The 15,906-nt window shown below is 35.5% G+C and overlaps 1 protein-coding gene across 2 annotated transcripts in view; it reads right to left on the bottom strand.

Moving 5' to 3' along the window:
- The window catches only part of col5a1 (procollagen, type V, alpha 1), a 98,682-nt gene that overhangs the window by 44,399 nt on the left and 38,377 nt on the right, over positions 1-15,906 (bottom strand). For both annotated transcript variants that reach the window (XM_079847936.1, XM_079847937.1), the window contains exons 5-6: positions 4,357-4,488; positions 586-696 (exon numbers count right to left, since the gene is read on the bottom strand). In XM_079847936.1, the coding sequence (XP_079704062.1) occupies positions 586-696; positions 4,357-4,488 (243 nt within the window). The remainder of the gene's footprint in view (positions 1-585; positions 697-4,356; positions 4,489-15,906) is intronic.

Below are 15,906 nucleotides of genomic sequence, written 5' to 3'. Positions count from 1 at the left end.
TTTCACTGTGTAGAAATTCTCAGCAAAATAATGCTGGGAACTGTGTGAATCGATCTATAGTACAGTAATTTTGAGCAACAGTCCCGCTACATTTGTTATTCATTAAATATCTTTTTTACTTGCAAATATGTCAAATTATGGAACAGAAATGGCCAACAAACACAGTTTAATGATAAATATTCGATTTTAATTCAGAAAGATCTTTATTTTTGCACAGCCCTAACTGTTATGAATTATTTTCATAATATTTCATTTTATTTTTTGTTAATTAAAATAAAACAGAAACATTAAATATAAAAATATTAGATGAAACCTTAAACTTAAGAAAAGGTCAAATGTTGCCTTGACAACTAATGAAATAAAAAAGTTTAAGCTGAAGTACTACAATTAATAAAACTAAAACTGAAATAAAATAAATGTATGCTAAACAGAAAAATACAAAAACGAATAAAAGTTATATAAATGTTACAAATAAAACGTAAATAATACTAAAGCTTAAAATGAAAGCATAAAAAAATAAAAGCTATATCAAAATATTAATAAATACTATAAATAGTACATAAATAATATTAAAATAACACAGACCGTTAGGTCTTCAGTTTCGGTTCCAGTCGTTTCATCAGTTGCCGTTGTCTTTTCCCCGTCCATGTCCTCATAGTAGGGATATTCATAATAGTAGTTATCATCCTCTGTGTTCTGAAGAAAAATAATTGTAATATTGGGTGTTATTAAATGTTATTAAATATAACATTTTTAAAACACAGTACCACCAGTGTTCCAGAAACGTATAGTTGTACTTATAGAGTACTGATAATTGAGACACTGATAATTGTGTTCTAGAACATGACAGAACACCACAATAGAATTACAGTTACTCATATGAATATTCTAGAGTGTGTAAGCGTGCATTTATTCGTTTTTAGCTTTCTTAGTTCTTTTGCAAGTGCATATGGGTATAGTTGACTATATTCCATGTACTGTAGTCTCATGGAATGAGATCATTCACGCTGCATGCATAGTAATTATGCTATTTAAACTGGTTTCAGATGGAATATAGCACATCACACCACATCCTACCCATTAAGATATAAACCTGCACATGGATCCATTTTGTCAATCTGAGCAATGCAAAAAACAAATAATTTCTGAGCCTGAGGACACGAACATGATTTCAAAAGCATCTCTCAAGAGTCTCTCGAGCGTTGACATCCCGTAATTATGGGAGTTATGACACGATATGAATGCAGCATATGTTATTTGTTGTCCTCTCCTTGATAAAAAGAGCGCTTATTTTATATAAAAAATATTCAAGTGAGAGCAAATATATGTAAACGTATCTGAATTAAAAAAAAACATTGTATATGTTGAATATAAACGTAATATATACATATATTTAAAAAGCACAATATTTGAAACTTTAATTTTGATATTTGTTCTTTTATAAAAAAAAAATATATATTTACATTTTTATTACCTATATATCGATATCTACCAATATTTTTAGTATATTTTTAATTAAATAAATATCCATATATGTACAGGTATTTGATTATAAAACATTGAATATTCTGAATATAAAACTAGTAAATATAAATTAAAAACACAATATTGCAGGTGGGACAAATGATTTGAAAATTTGTCTTATATTAATTGTACTTTATTTTATTATACTTATATATATATATATATACTTATTACTTTATTATAGTTATATAAATATTGTACATTATATTTTTAAATAAATAAACATATACAGTATGTATATACATATACTGTATATTTGAAAATAAATCTGAATATAAAACAAGTAAATATAAATACAGATTTTTCACTCTTTTTTCATTCTTTCATTCATAAGTTGTCCTCATGGCATGCTAATTAAGCAGTTCAACACTGGTCTGGACTTCCCTGAGAAGAAAGAGCAAAGGAAAGGAGGGATTCCCTCCGATGGAGTCCAGCGGAAATCCATGTTCTCTCTTATCAAGCGAGAAAGAGAAGAACGTGAGGAATTCCAGCCGCTCGGCGACCTCTCGCTCGGATCCACCGTTCTGCCTCTCTCTCCCTAATTCCCACACATGAGCAACGGATAACTCATCATGTTTTCATCTGTCGAGAGCTTTGGTTTTTAAACGCTGGACTTGGCTTTTGAAGGACTGGTCAAAGGTGCAGGGGCTTTTCTTTCATATTGCCCCCTACTAATACCCCACACTCAGATTTACAGCTCCTGACACACACAAACGTGAAAAAGGTGAACGCTAGGTCAGCAGAGGGTCGTTTCCGTGCCAACACACTGACATCAAAGCCCTTCATGGCTGAAAATGCATGATGCACTCACATGTGTGTCATTTCTTTTTACAGACATAACTCAGAGATAACTTTACCATATGTTGGCCACAGCAGTTTTCCGACAGAAAGATATGAAGATTACTCACAGCTGTGGTTTAATTCTCGATTCTTTTTCACATTTTTGTTCATTTTTGTTCCTGAATATCCAATGGTAGAGCATCGTGCTTTCAGGGTGCATGCATACAGAATTAGAGAAGGAAAAACTTTTCCAAATGCAGTCAAATGAATACTCTTTCATTAACCAGTCTTACAAATATAGTAATATATAACTGTGTGTGATTCAAGCATCAAATTCACCAGAAACTCCAGCACTACTAACAAAATGTTTAAGTTTTCTTAGTCACATAAATGTGAAATGATTTTTTTCCGCCTCTTGTTTGCATTAAACTCTCACCCGCAGACAATCCCACAATTCCCATTGAGCTCGCCTTTTGCTTAGCTCCCATAGAGAATCAATTGAAAACGGTCGGTCATCTCCGTGTTATTCAGCTTAAACGTTTTCACATGCTAAATCTCTCAATCTTTCATTTAATGCCTTCTCTTCCTCTCTCCATTGCGCTCAGAGGATATTGGCATCAGAGTGAACGCAGATGGACGGAGACTGAGCGAACACTCGATTGACCGCATGAAATATTAAGTGGCCAATTTTTGATCTCTTCTATGTTAATACACTCCTAATTGTTGACAAAATACAATTTTGGGGGGATTTTAAAGGTGTTATTTCTACCAGAAAGTGCCAAATATGAATTTAGAATTTTATTTTGTGACAATTTTTTTTTATTTGTTTTTACATACTGTTAATACAATATGTCAGCCAAACGGAGCCCAAACGCTCTACAGGCCGAGACCTGCTCGTTTCCTCCCTCTATCACTCTCTCGCTCGTTCTTTCTGTGACTGATGAGGTCATCCGTTCGGTTGGAAAAATAAGTTCTGCTCCGCCTGCAGCTGGGTCTTTTCCGATGGAATGGAAAGAGCTGTAAAGAATTAATATGCCTGAATCGTACACACACAAGTGTGGGCAGGTATTATTACTCCATTTTAATGTGTTTCTCATTCCAAAGACTGAATAAAATTGAACAAGTGTATAAATAGTCAAACAGTGAGTGCTTTGTGCAGTCAGATATGCCACTTGTAACACCAAAACCAGATTTCTACATTTTCTTAGAGCAGCACTAACAATAAATCATTTACCATTATAAATTAGGTTCTTAGTGACATTACCGGCTCACCATTATGACCTCCGGTCAAAACACATCTGTTATGAAAGCTGCCATGGCTGGGGATTATTGCTAAGTGCTTTGCTGATGTGATGGCTTTATTTTCACAGGATTAAGATTTAAAAGTGCTTCGGCTGTCCGAACACTCAACAAGAAGTTCATGACTTCATTTGAGCTGATCACGACGAGCTACAAGAACTTGATCTCTGCCGTCTGTTTTGCTTTGGTTTTGTGCAGACTGGGCTGACTTCTGAACAGAACGCCAAGGATTCTGGGAAGTCCTCAGGCCGTGTGACCAACAACGTATTTTTTCAATTGCGCCGATCGTCTATTTCACGCTGAGCACTTCGTTTTTTGTTTTGTTTTTATGGACGTAGAGAGTTTTCAACTTTGGGTAGAACGCAGAGCTCATCACTGTCACATTTTACCCAGCCGTCCAATCACAGTGGAGGAGGGGCGGGACAAATATCACACCGACCAACCGCCACATCCTGCTTGTACAACGAAAACAACAAGCATAATAACGGAACAAAATTATTTAAAACAAGCGCCCGAGCAAAGACTTTACATTGTATCGACATTTTTATATTCAGAAACAAACTATCCTTGAAATCAGATGCTAGTAACACTTAGACACATAGCAAGCAAAGCGTCTCAACCATAGACTGTAAAAAATAGGTCTCAACGCTCTCAAGCTAAGGCACTTTCAGCTGGATAAAACAGCTTTGGTGGATACACGACCTTATCGCTCTTCCATCTCTAAAGGGAATCTTGGAGGAAGTATTAACTTACATATTCATCAGTGTTTGGGTCTTGGTTCTGGGGTTGTTCTGGGGCAGGAACCTCACAGTCGGGGCTGTAGTGCTCACAGTAGTCAAACGCAGCACGATGGTCCGATACTATCATCAGCTGCTGGATGTCACCCTGGAAACAGAGAAATCTGCCATTACAACTTCTGAAGAGAACACAAAACAAATATAGAGGACTGACATATCTTTACACTTGATCTAGGGCATGTAAAAGAAAACATGAGGCAGTGGACCAGCGGAGAGAGACACACTTTTACTCCCTATAGACCACAGTGACTGCCAAATCTAAACTGATGCAAGTTAAAATAAGGATGGAATAAAAAAACAGTTATATTTTATACAGCATACATACAGGGCTAATTCATTCATTTACTAAGAAATGTGAATTATTTTGACTCCACATACAAATAAATGCTTAAAAGATCAGTTGATAATAATAACATACTGTATATATGTTAACACTTTATTTTACAGTGTCCTTGTTACACGTTACATGCAGTCACTGTAGTAATGACTATAAATGATGCATAATTACATGCAACTAACCCTAAACCAAACCCCAATCCTAAACTTAACCCTGTAGTAAGTACATGTAGTTAATTATTATTACATAGTACTTAAATGAATAATTACATATTATTATTATTATTAAACTAATTCAGTAACTGCTCAGACTGATTTGTAATTATTTGGGCGAATCATTTGCAGATGTAACTTATTCAAAAAAATGAATAAGAGCTGTTCTTGGTTGCCAAACGTACAAATGAAATGTATACCAATGCATGAAGAATTGTCAAACAGCAATCACACAATCTGGACGAGCTGGGCATTCAGATGAACCAGGAAATAAAAACCTCACATCAAATTGATCCAAAACTCAAAACACACACAGAAACAGGAGAGATCGCTGCGCTTTCTGCATTACAGCTCTACCCTTTCATTCAATAACCATGGTTTTTGGAAAAACAATAATGAATACAGTATGGAAAAGGGATGAAACACCTGTTGCAATAGGACAGGAAACACACACACACACACACACACAGTGAAAGTGGGTCACAGTCTGGGAGGAGAGAGTTGAGTCAGGACCTGAGCGGACGCCAGAACTGTCCAATCGAATTAGGGTACAATCACCAGCACCTGTAGACACACACACACACACACTCTCACACTATCATTTGAGAGCATTTCTCTCTTCTGTAGAGCTTCAGAAATTATTTAATAATTGATGGATTTTTTATTAATGTGAAGTTGCATTGAATCAGATCATACAATCTGTATTGTGTACAGCACTATGTATACAAAGTGACTTGACTCGACTCACAAACAAATGACTCTTTTGAATCAGTCATTATTGGGACATCAGCTTTATTTCCCATGATGCACTGCTGTGTTAGTTTATTGTTAATTCTTGTTATTAGATAATGTTTATAACACCAATTGTTTCTGCTATAGTCAGTGATTTTTCAATTGATGTTCTTATAATTGTTTTAATTAGTTAAAATTTAGTTTGACCCATTTGAGTTGCTTACTGTTTGTTTTGAGAGTTAAAGTCCATGTGCATGTTTAACTAAATCAAGTGAGACTTCTTCAAAAGCCAATGTTGCCTCACCATTACAAAAAATAGTACTGTTTAGTTTTGTTTGTAAATGTGCAGGAATTACCACACTGATTTATTATAGCAGTCAGATTCCTGCTTTTCCTTGTTATACACGCACAGATACACATTTTTCCCACAGCAATCCCGAGGAAACTTGTACAAGCAGGCGGAGAAAATGTGGGCAAAGTGAGTGTGAACTTGGGAAGATGAATGTCTGGAACTGACATGAGTTTAGAGTCAAACATGAAGAGACTAGAGCACACACACACACACACACACACACACACACACATTACCTAATGGAGAAGATTTAAATCATCATGGGAAGAGAGAGAGAGAGAGAGAGAGAGAGAGAGAGAGAGAGAGAGAGAGAGAGAGAGAGAGAGAGAGAGAGAGAGACAGAGAGAGAGAGAGAGAGAGAGAGAGAGAGAGAGAGAGAGAGAGAGAGAGACAGAAGGCTCTCCAGGCTGCGTGGAGATTTGGCTGTGACCAGACAGAATCGGCACACTAAACACAAGAGCTGCGAAACACGATCCACAGAGAAAACTGGAAGACAAAACGCTTCTAGTGTCGACCAAACAGCTGAACACAGAGTTCTAGAGGACACATTACATAACAGAGAGAATTATGGGTAAAAAAAAAAGAATTCTCAGAGAAACTTGACAAGTTTTACTTTAAGCAAAATACATTTGTTACAACAACTACTGGTATGTTTACTTAGGAGTCATTTAATTTAACATGGGAAGTACTGAAGGCATAATTGTTTTTAATTAAACAAATGCGACCTGGAGCATTACATTTCACTCTGTGTATGAGAAAATCACATTTTAATGAAACAAAATAAAAGTAATTATTTCCATGAGACGGGTGGGCTACGGAGGAAAAATCTCTTTCATTAAATCACTCTTTTATTAATTGATATATTTATATTATTAGCATCCTGTTCATATTCACTAAAAGTTTGACATTTTTTAAATGAATACTTTTATTCAGCAAGGATGAATTAAATTGATAAAAAGTGACAGTAAAGACAATTATAATGTTATTTAAACTTTCTATTCATCAAAGAATCCAGAAAAAAATCACGGTTTCTACCAAAATATTAATCAGTGCAACTGTTTTCAACATTGAAAATACTGTAATAAGAAAACAAATCAGCATATTAGAATGGTTTCTGAAGGATCATGTGACACTGAAGAGTAAATTTTCAAATAAATTCAGTTAGAAAACAGTTATTTTAAATTATAATAATATTTCACAATATTACAGTTTTACGGTATTTTTGATCAAATAAATGCAGTCACACGAGGTTTCATTCAAATAATTTCACCGCCGAACTTCTGACCAGTACATTTGCATTAGCATTTTCCCCAAACAGTGTAGGTATCACCAGTGTCTTCCCTGGTTTCATTCCCTGTTTTTGTTCTATTTGTCACTCGTGACTTTTCCCGAAGGCTTTACTGTAGGAACAATGACTGTAGTCATTTCTCGTCGGCTGTTGCTCTGGATTGTTTGCCAGTGTAAACATGTGATTGGACCTGACGCCAGATTCAGATCCCAAAATCCAGAGTTTCCTAAATCCACACACACTTCAAACATTTTTAACTGGCCCAAAACACACAAAGACAAATCTACTGTCTTAATGTAAACTAAATATAATCACAGTAGATTAGTGAGCTGTAATTTTAACACACACTCCTATGCAAAGCAAATTACATGGACACAATGGTGACAGACCAACTTTTCAACTATTATTGAACCACATCTGCACCATGCAAAAAAAAATTCAGATGAACCCTAACCTTAAAACTTTTGGCATTCTTAAAGGATAACTTTAAGACTGTCAGAATCCGTCTGCATTTTGACAGTCAAAAATAGTCGATCTCCGAATGCCAATGAACTGCCTCTGAATTTTAGTATTGCTTCTTAAATGAGGATCCTTTTTCAAATACAAGGTCAATATTGATTTTCACTAACGACAAAACAACAAATTATCCATGAATTTATATGGAACTAAGCTTTAGGAGCTTTCCATCTTTACTCTCCTCCCTGTTACGTTGCATTCGGAGATCGACTATTTTTGACTATCAAAATGACACAGCTACAGTGAGTTGTTCAAAATCTTTCTTTTTAGTAAACTCTGTGTACACAAACAATGTTCTCAATGCTGGAGTTCATGTGTAGAGCCCCTGGTGATACTTCCAGCAAACTTTCATGTTGTGTCGAGCCTTCTTAGTGTTTTAAAAATAGCGATTTTTGATGCTATCATAGAAAGGCATTCAAAAGGCAATATGACCGAAAACAAAAATATGGTCAATCTTAAAAGTGGCGTTTCCATCCTAGTTATGCTTTTAAACGGAGGTTTGCCTCGTGTAGATTAACAAAAAGACCCTAGGTTGAATTTCGGCGAGAGCTACCCTTTAAACATGCTATAGTCCTTCATAAATCCCCATTTCCCTTGAATCTATGATTAATCACAGTCATTCTCCGCTGCTCATAAGCTAACAATAGCACAAACTGAAATAATACTCTTTTCTCTGTCATGTGAATATTTTAAACCGGAATAAATCAGGTCTAGGTCTGTAAAATGAAACCTTTGCACTTTCTGTATCACTGTAGATTTTAATATACACTGTTTCTGTTTGCATAGCATGATGAAAGGAGAAGAGCAGAAAAACAGGCCAGAAACGCAGAAACAGAGGAAGAGCGAGAGAGACACAGAGGTGTACAGAGACAACGGATCTATTCTGGGATTTCTGTGTGTCTGAGAGAAGTTTATCACATTAATGTGGGACAGAGAGAGAGAATAATAGACATTGCATTGTCAGCAACTTTGAAATACGAGCGCCTTTTTTGCCAAAACTCCCCACATCTCTCTCTGGAGGCCGAGCTAACTGTTTCAGCAGCTGCCTGTGGCAACGTACGCAGCCAAAACACTGCACACACACACACACACACACACACACGTTTAAATGCTTCAAAACTTTTCCAAAAATTAGTGTCACAGGGATGCAGTCAACAGAAGGGGGCGATAGACGGCACTGCTGCAAATAAGCAAAAATGGAGGAACGGTCCCAAACTTTTCTGGTAGGGAGCCCAGAGTACAACACGTTCCCTTCAGTGCTTGAAAACATCTCGATTCCTTGTTCTGTCCTGCAATATTTCATTTCAACAGACATGCAACATGCTCACACACACGCGCATTGGGTGAATCTCATGAAAACATGTCTGAGTCATATTTCAGCCCATTTATATTTATATGTATAATTTATAGGTTTATAATGTAAGAATAATAACTCATTTATAATTTAATTATTAATTTATAATTTATTAATTTAATACTATTCTATAATTTATAATATATAATAATTTGATATATTTATCATTACTATATATATATATATATATATATATATTCTAAAGATAAAATTATAATATTATACATGTATAAATTAGAAGTATTATAATGTTTAATGTTATTAATATTTTACTTTATACTATATATTTTTTAATTAATAATAATTATTTCAAATTTATATTATATCTGTTCTATTTTTATTATTATATATTAATATAATATATTAATAATATAATATATATAGTAATATATTATATAGAAATATAAATAACATTATATTGATAAATAATGCATTTAATAATATATGATATATATTCACAGTATATATATATATTTATATATGTATATATATTAGGGCTGTCGAACGATTAATCGCGATTTATCGCATCCAAAATAAAAGTTTGTGTTTACATAATATATGTGTGTGTATGGAGTATAATTATTTTCTATATATAAATACACACACATGCATACATATTTAAGAAAAATGTGTTATTTATATATAAAATATTTATATATAATATAAATTATATATAATATAAATATATATACACAGTATATACATGCAAATATTTCTTAAATATATACATGCATGTGTGTGTATTTATATATAGAAAATAATTATACACCGTACACAAAAACAAACTTTTATTTTGGGTGCGATTAATCGCGATTAATCGTTTGACAGCCCTAATATATATATATATATATATATATATATATTATAAGTATTAGTATTGTGATTCTCATTAAAGTAATACAGTATTTTTTACTGTACAATGAAACCAGCATGATTTAAAAGTAGTACATACCACAATGATACATTACAATTTGATTTACATTTACAAATCTTATTTTTTTGTGGGGAAATGTGTTTAATTATCATTACAATTATGACACAATTGAAAACATCTTGGTGTTTACAGAAACTGGTTAATTGTACTGGTTTTGGAGTTAAATTGCTCAGACACCTTCTTGACAGGTTGTGTTAAATTCACCCATGCATACACACTCTGTCCGGTTTGACTGAAGTTTTAAGGCTTTTGAGGTCTAGTTTGTTTAAAAATGACATCATCGCAGCTGCTTATGACCTCATCAGCCCAAGACACGGGAAACAGACCGCATGTGATCCGCATTAAAACATGGGCTCTCGCAGTGGGAGAGATTGCAAAAAAATTTTAATGAAGCAGCCTGAAAATCACCACAAGAACGACTAAATATCTGGGCGACCTCGAGACCACAATCGCCACATGCACACGTGTGACGGTGTCCACACACACATCCAGGCGGCGTCTGGCCATTCTCAAGAAGAAAAAAAAACAACCACAGAAACCAAACCATCCAATGACGTGAACACACACACAGTGGCAGCGTCTGGAGACCTTTAAGATCTTTGCCAAAAGCAACAGGCATGTCTACCACTGCATTTTTGTCCACCAACCCTCCATCAAGTTTTGCTACTTCACTTCTCCCATTTCCCATCACTCACCTCCACTTTCACTTCTCCGTACGAATTATAATGGCATCTCCGGCCCTACAGCAAAAGATTCTTGGCTTTTTAGGATCAGCTTGCTGATAAATGCTGGATTAACTACTGAACCAAATCTTCTAATGTATCTTTGGTCCTGTTCACACCTGGTCTTAAAGGGTTAGTTCACCCAAAAATGAAAATTATGTCATTAATGACTCACCCTCATGTCGTTCCAAGCCCGTAAGACCTTCGTTCATCTTCGGAACACAGTTTAAGATATTTTAGATTTAGTCCGAGAGCTTTCTGTCCCTCCATTGAAAATGTATGTATGTACGGTATACTGGCCATGTCCAGAAAAGGTAATACAGACATCATCAAAGTAGTCCAAGTGACTACAGTGGCTCAATCTTAAGTTTATAAAGCGACGAGAATACTTTTTGTGCGCAAAAAAACAACAAAAATAATGACTTTATTCCACTATTCATTTCCTTCTCTCTGGGCCTCGAGTCTTTTCACGTAGTATAACTGCGCAGCGCATCTGTGTTGTACGCCACACGTAGGCTCACTATTGGCCGACGCTGGTCATGTGTGTGATGCGTGTGGCGTACAACACAGATGCGCTGCGCAGTTATACTACGTGAACTAACTCGAGGCCCAGAGAGAAAGAAATGAATAGTGGAATAAAGTTGTTATTTTTGTTGTTTTTTTGCGCACAAAAAGTATTCTCGTCGCTTTATAAATTTAAGATTGAGCCACTGTAGTCACTTGGACTACTTTGATGATGTCTGTATTACCTTTTCTGGACATGGACAGTATACCGTACATACATACATTTTCAATGGAGGGACAGAAAGCTCTCGGACTAAATCTAAAATATCTTAAACTGTGTTCCGAAGATGAACGGAGGTCTTACGGGCTTGGAACGACATGAGGGTGAGTCATTAATGACATAATTTTCATTTTTGGGTGAACTAAACCTTTAAGATGCGTTTTGGTCGATCAGATCACAAGTGGACGAAGCTAAATACAGGTGTAAACGGTCTAAAACGTTTTGAGAGCTTCTAGAGCTAGTCGAAAACGCATTCGACCGGATTGCTTTGGTAGTGTAAACGCTCATGTGTTCGAACAGCCACAAAAGACCGTCTACTCTCCGCCTACTGACCTAATGCGTGAACATTATGGGAAGTGTTCTAGCCAGACGGGATTTAAACTGTCAGCTGAAGACCGGAGTTTGGTTTGAAGACGAAAAATGTACCAAGCACAATGTTCTCTCATCATTCCTGATTTCTAACACACACTCACAGTGTTCGGCTGGTCCTGTGGCTGTGTCGTCTCCGGGCAGTTCATATGTAAATCGCTTGAGCTTATTTTGTCCATTACATCGAAAGATCTGAAAAAGCCCATACATTTACCGTCCCATAGACCCTCCCCTCGAAGAAATCAGGACAGAAGTGGCTGAAAGTGGACAGAAGAGACGGATTAAAACACCAGGTGTAAACGGGAATGTGTCTCCGTCGTCTACTTGTGATCCGATCGACCAAAACGCATCTTGATACCAGGTGTAAACAGGGCCTTAACTGTTCTTGCTCATTCATGCAGGGAAAGTTTATTCATTCTGTTTACATATTGCAATAATTATTATTATCAATGCTGAAAACAGTTGTGCTGCTTTTTGTGGACACTTTGATCATTATTATTTTTTATTTTTTGATAAATAGAAAGTGCATAAGAACCACGTTTATTTGAAATAGAAATCTTTTGTAACAATTTAAGTCTTTACTTTCACATTTGATCAATTTAATCCATTCTTGATTAATAAAAGCATTCATTTATTTTAAAAAACTTACTGACCACAAACTTTTGAACAACAGTACTCTATATAGACAAATAATAACCAATCATATCACAGCCTAACATGGTTCAGCCAATCAAATACTGATGCATAATATGAAGTCCCACCTACTTTATTTACTCAATATTTTGCTCCACTCAGAAATGTATAAATGCAATAGATTTTTATACTGTACAAACTGTATATTCTATCCCCTAACCCTGAACCTACTCTTAAACACACCCATCATATTAAACTTCTTGCATTTTTACATTTTCAAAAACCATCACTTCTTTTGATTTATAAGCTTTTTTCCTCATGGGGACCGAAAAATGCCCCCAAAGGAAAAAGGATTTTGGATATTGCCATTTTGGATATTCAGGTTTACCTGAACCACACACACACACACACACACTTCTGCTGACCTGTACATGTGCTGTGGAAACCCCCTCAATGATGTCATGAGACATGAGCCTCAAACTCCAAATCCTGACCAGAACTTTCCACAAAAACATCACCTTTGTCTCTCTGTGTGTGTGTGAGATATTTATGCACTGTTATGAAGCAAACTTTTCCATCTGATACAAGCCTAAAACTGATATCAGTGTGATGCTACAGGAGATTGAAGATAAACATCTGCCTGACTGTCTGCTGTTTATATATGTGCGTACTTTCTAAAGCAATGTTCTAAATGAAATAGAAATGAATAAGTGACTGATTTGTAACACTCTACCTGAGCAGAAACTCACTATTCAAATAATATATTTGTAGTCATGCACATAAGATACTCGACTCACAACTGATTTCAACATAGTTTGATGATTAACATGAGGACACCATAAAATAATAAGCAAAAAAACATAAAACACATAAATATTGTGTTTTAGTATGCAGTTGCTGCATTACTTATTTAAATCAGCGAGTGCCATAAAGTCATAATCTCAGAAATATAACTATTTGAGTTTGATGTTAAGAAAGAGGTAGCTAACAAGCAAAAACACAAAGAACACACAAAAATTGGGTGCATTTTAATCATTTTAATTTAGTCCGTGTGATATCTTAATATTTTCTATTAAAAAAAATTAAGAATCAACCAGAGAAATGTAAGCACTTAAACCTAAATTTAAACCGTATTGCTTCATGAAAATAACACACCATCTAGTGTACGCTTTTTCTTCAATGTCTATATGATTTTCAGATTCACCATTTTTCCTCTCTGTCTTTCGTCTCTTCTCTCTCTCTCTCTGTTTATCTTAGATGTCCATGGTGAAATTTGTCAGCATTTAAGGGAATTGAATTACATGTGCAGACTCTGAAATGAAATATGTTTTCGGTGTGTGTATACGGCAGGGGTTTGGTTGAGGTTCTGTGGTGACTCGGTGTCTCGGTCTGTGGAAAAAAAACACACGGCTCTTTCCAGTTTTCTCCAAACACTTCAACTTCAAACAGAAAGGTAGACCAAACCTTAAAGACACATCAGCATTCCACGAACTCTGTGCGTCTGCGGTCAAAGCCCTCGGGATGAACACTAACATTACCTACAGTCCTTCTGAATGACTCACATCCACTCATGGACTGTTCCAATCCCACAATCCTTCAGTTTTTTCTATCAAGAAACACTGAATTAAATTTTTACATTTTCTAAAGAAAATGTGAGCTGTTCTTTTCTATGCAAAACTCTATGCCACAATGCAAGGGTGCTGCTAAGCCGCTGATAAAGTGTTCAAAGTAGTAATTAGAATGTTGCTATGCAGTTGCTAAGGTGTTTTGGATTTGTACATGTTCCGAATAGAACACTAACATATTGCTTACTACAGTATAAATGTTTTTCACTACAGAGTGTGTATAATTCAGCGAGTGCCATGAAGTCCTCATCCCAGAAATATAAACTATTTACTGTTATTTTTGTCCAGTTTTGGCTGTCTAATCCCAGTGTTTGACATCACTTCTGGTTCATTTGCCACATTGGAAATGCACATTGCATTGTGGGAAGCAGTATTCCACCTAGTGTACTTTTGGCAAATGTAGTATGTTTTCTAGGTAATTCAATCTATGTGTACAGAAAATGTGCATACTGTTCCAAGTTCACATACTATGGAGGCCCTAAGTGGACATGGAGATGGAAAAAAATATGAGATGAGGAAAAACATTTTTTCAATGCTTTCGCGTTCACAAAACTTGCAATTGGAAGCAAGAAAACTTGTTCAAAAATATAACTTCTAACTGTTCACTTGCAAAACTATTGCGTTCCCCCAGAAATGTTGCGTTTGTTCGCAAAACATTTGTTTTCTCGAAAAACATGTTCTCTCGTAAGACTTTTTGCGTTCCCTCAGAAATGCTATGCTTGCTCACAAAACATTAGCATTCTCTTGCAGAACTTTTGCGTTCCCCCAGAAACTTTGCATTTGCTCACAAATTATTTTTTTTCCGCAAAATATTTGCTTTCTCTCGCAAAACTATTGCATTCCCCCTAGAAATGTTGCGTTCCCTCCTAAAACATTTTTGTTTTCTCGCAAAACTTTTGCAAAACGAATGCAAAGTTTCTGAGGGGAATGCAAAAGTTTTGTGAGCATGCAAAAGCATTGAAAAAATTTTTCGTCCCATATCTTATTTCTTTTTTTACCATCACCATGCCCCTTTAGGGGACATACTACACAAAAAGTATGCATATGATATGTTATCATCATTGAGCAATACAGTCTGACCAAAAATACGAGCACAGCCACACTTCAAATCTACTATATACTTATTTTAAACTTGTATGTTTGACCTGACCATTACAAACACACATGCACACAGGACAGTCTATAAACCCTTGTGGCACAGGTTTACCCTACAATCTTACATTAGCACTACATAACCACAACTTGGTGCTAAACAAACACAACCACGTTCCTCTCTCACGTCTCCACTCGACAGAGAGATGCTGAAATACTTCAACGCTCAGTGAAGACCACAGACACACATCCACAGACCCCTGCTAAAGACCATGAACACACTGACCAACAAGACCAAAAAAAAAACACAGCTCACTGGAGTCTCACGCTTCTCAGTTTTTTCTTTAGAGAGAAAGATTTCTAGTTTCAGAAGAAATCTCCAACAACAATGACTCAAACTGAGCTCCATCAAGATGCCAAAGTCTGCAATCAGAAGCAAGAGTTCATTGCAATATGAACTCAAACAAGTGTTAAAGACCAATGATATGAGATGCTATTCACATTCATTTTATAGTCTTTTACTCAATATCTACATAAAAAAATGCAATAATTCTTT

This window comes from Squalius cephalus (genome assembly GCF_949319135.1).
Source record: "Squalius cephalus genome assembly, chromosome: 17".
NCBI classification, from domain to species: domain Eukaryota; kingdom Metazoa; phylum Chordata; class Actinopteri; order Cypriniformes; family Leuciscidae; genus Squalius; species Squalius cephalus.
This window is presented reverse-complemented; position numbering and strand designations above follow the sequence as displayed.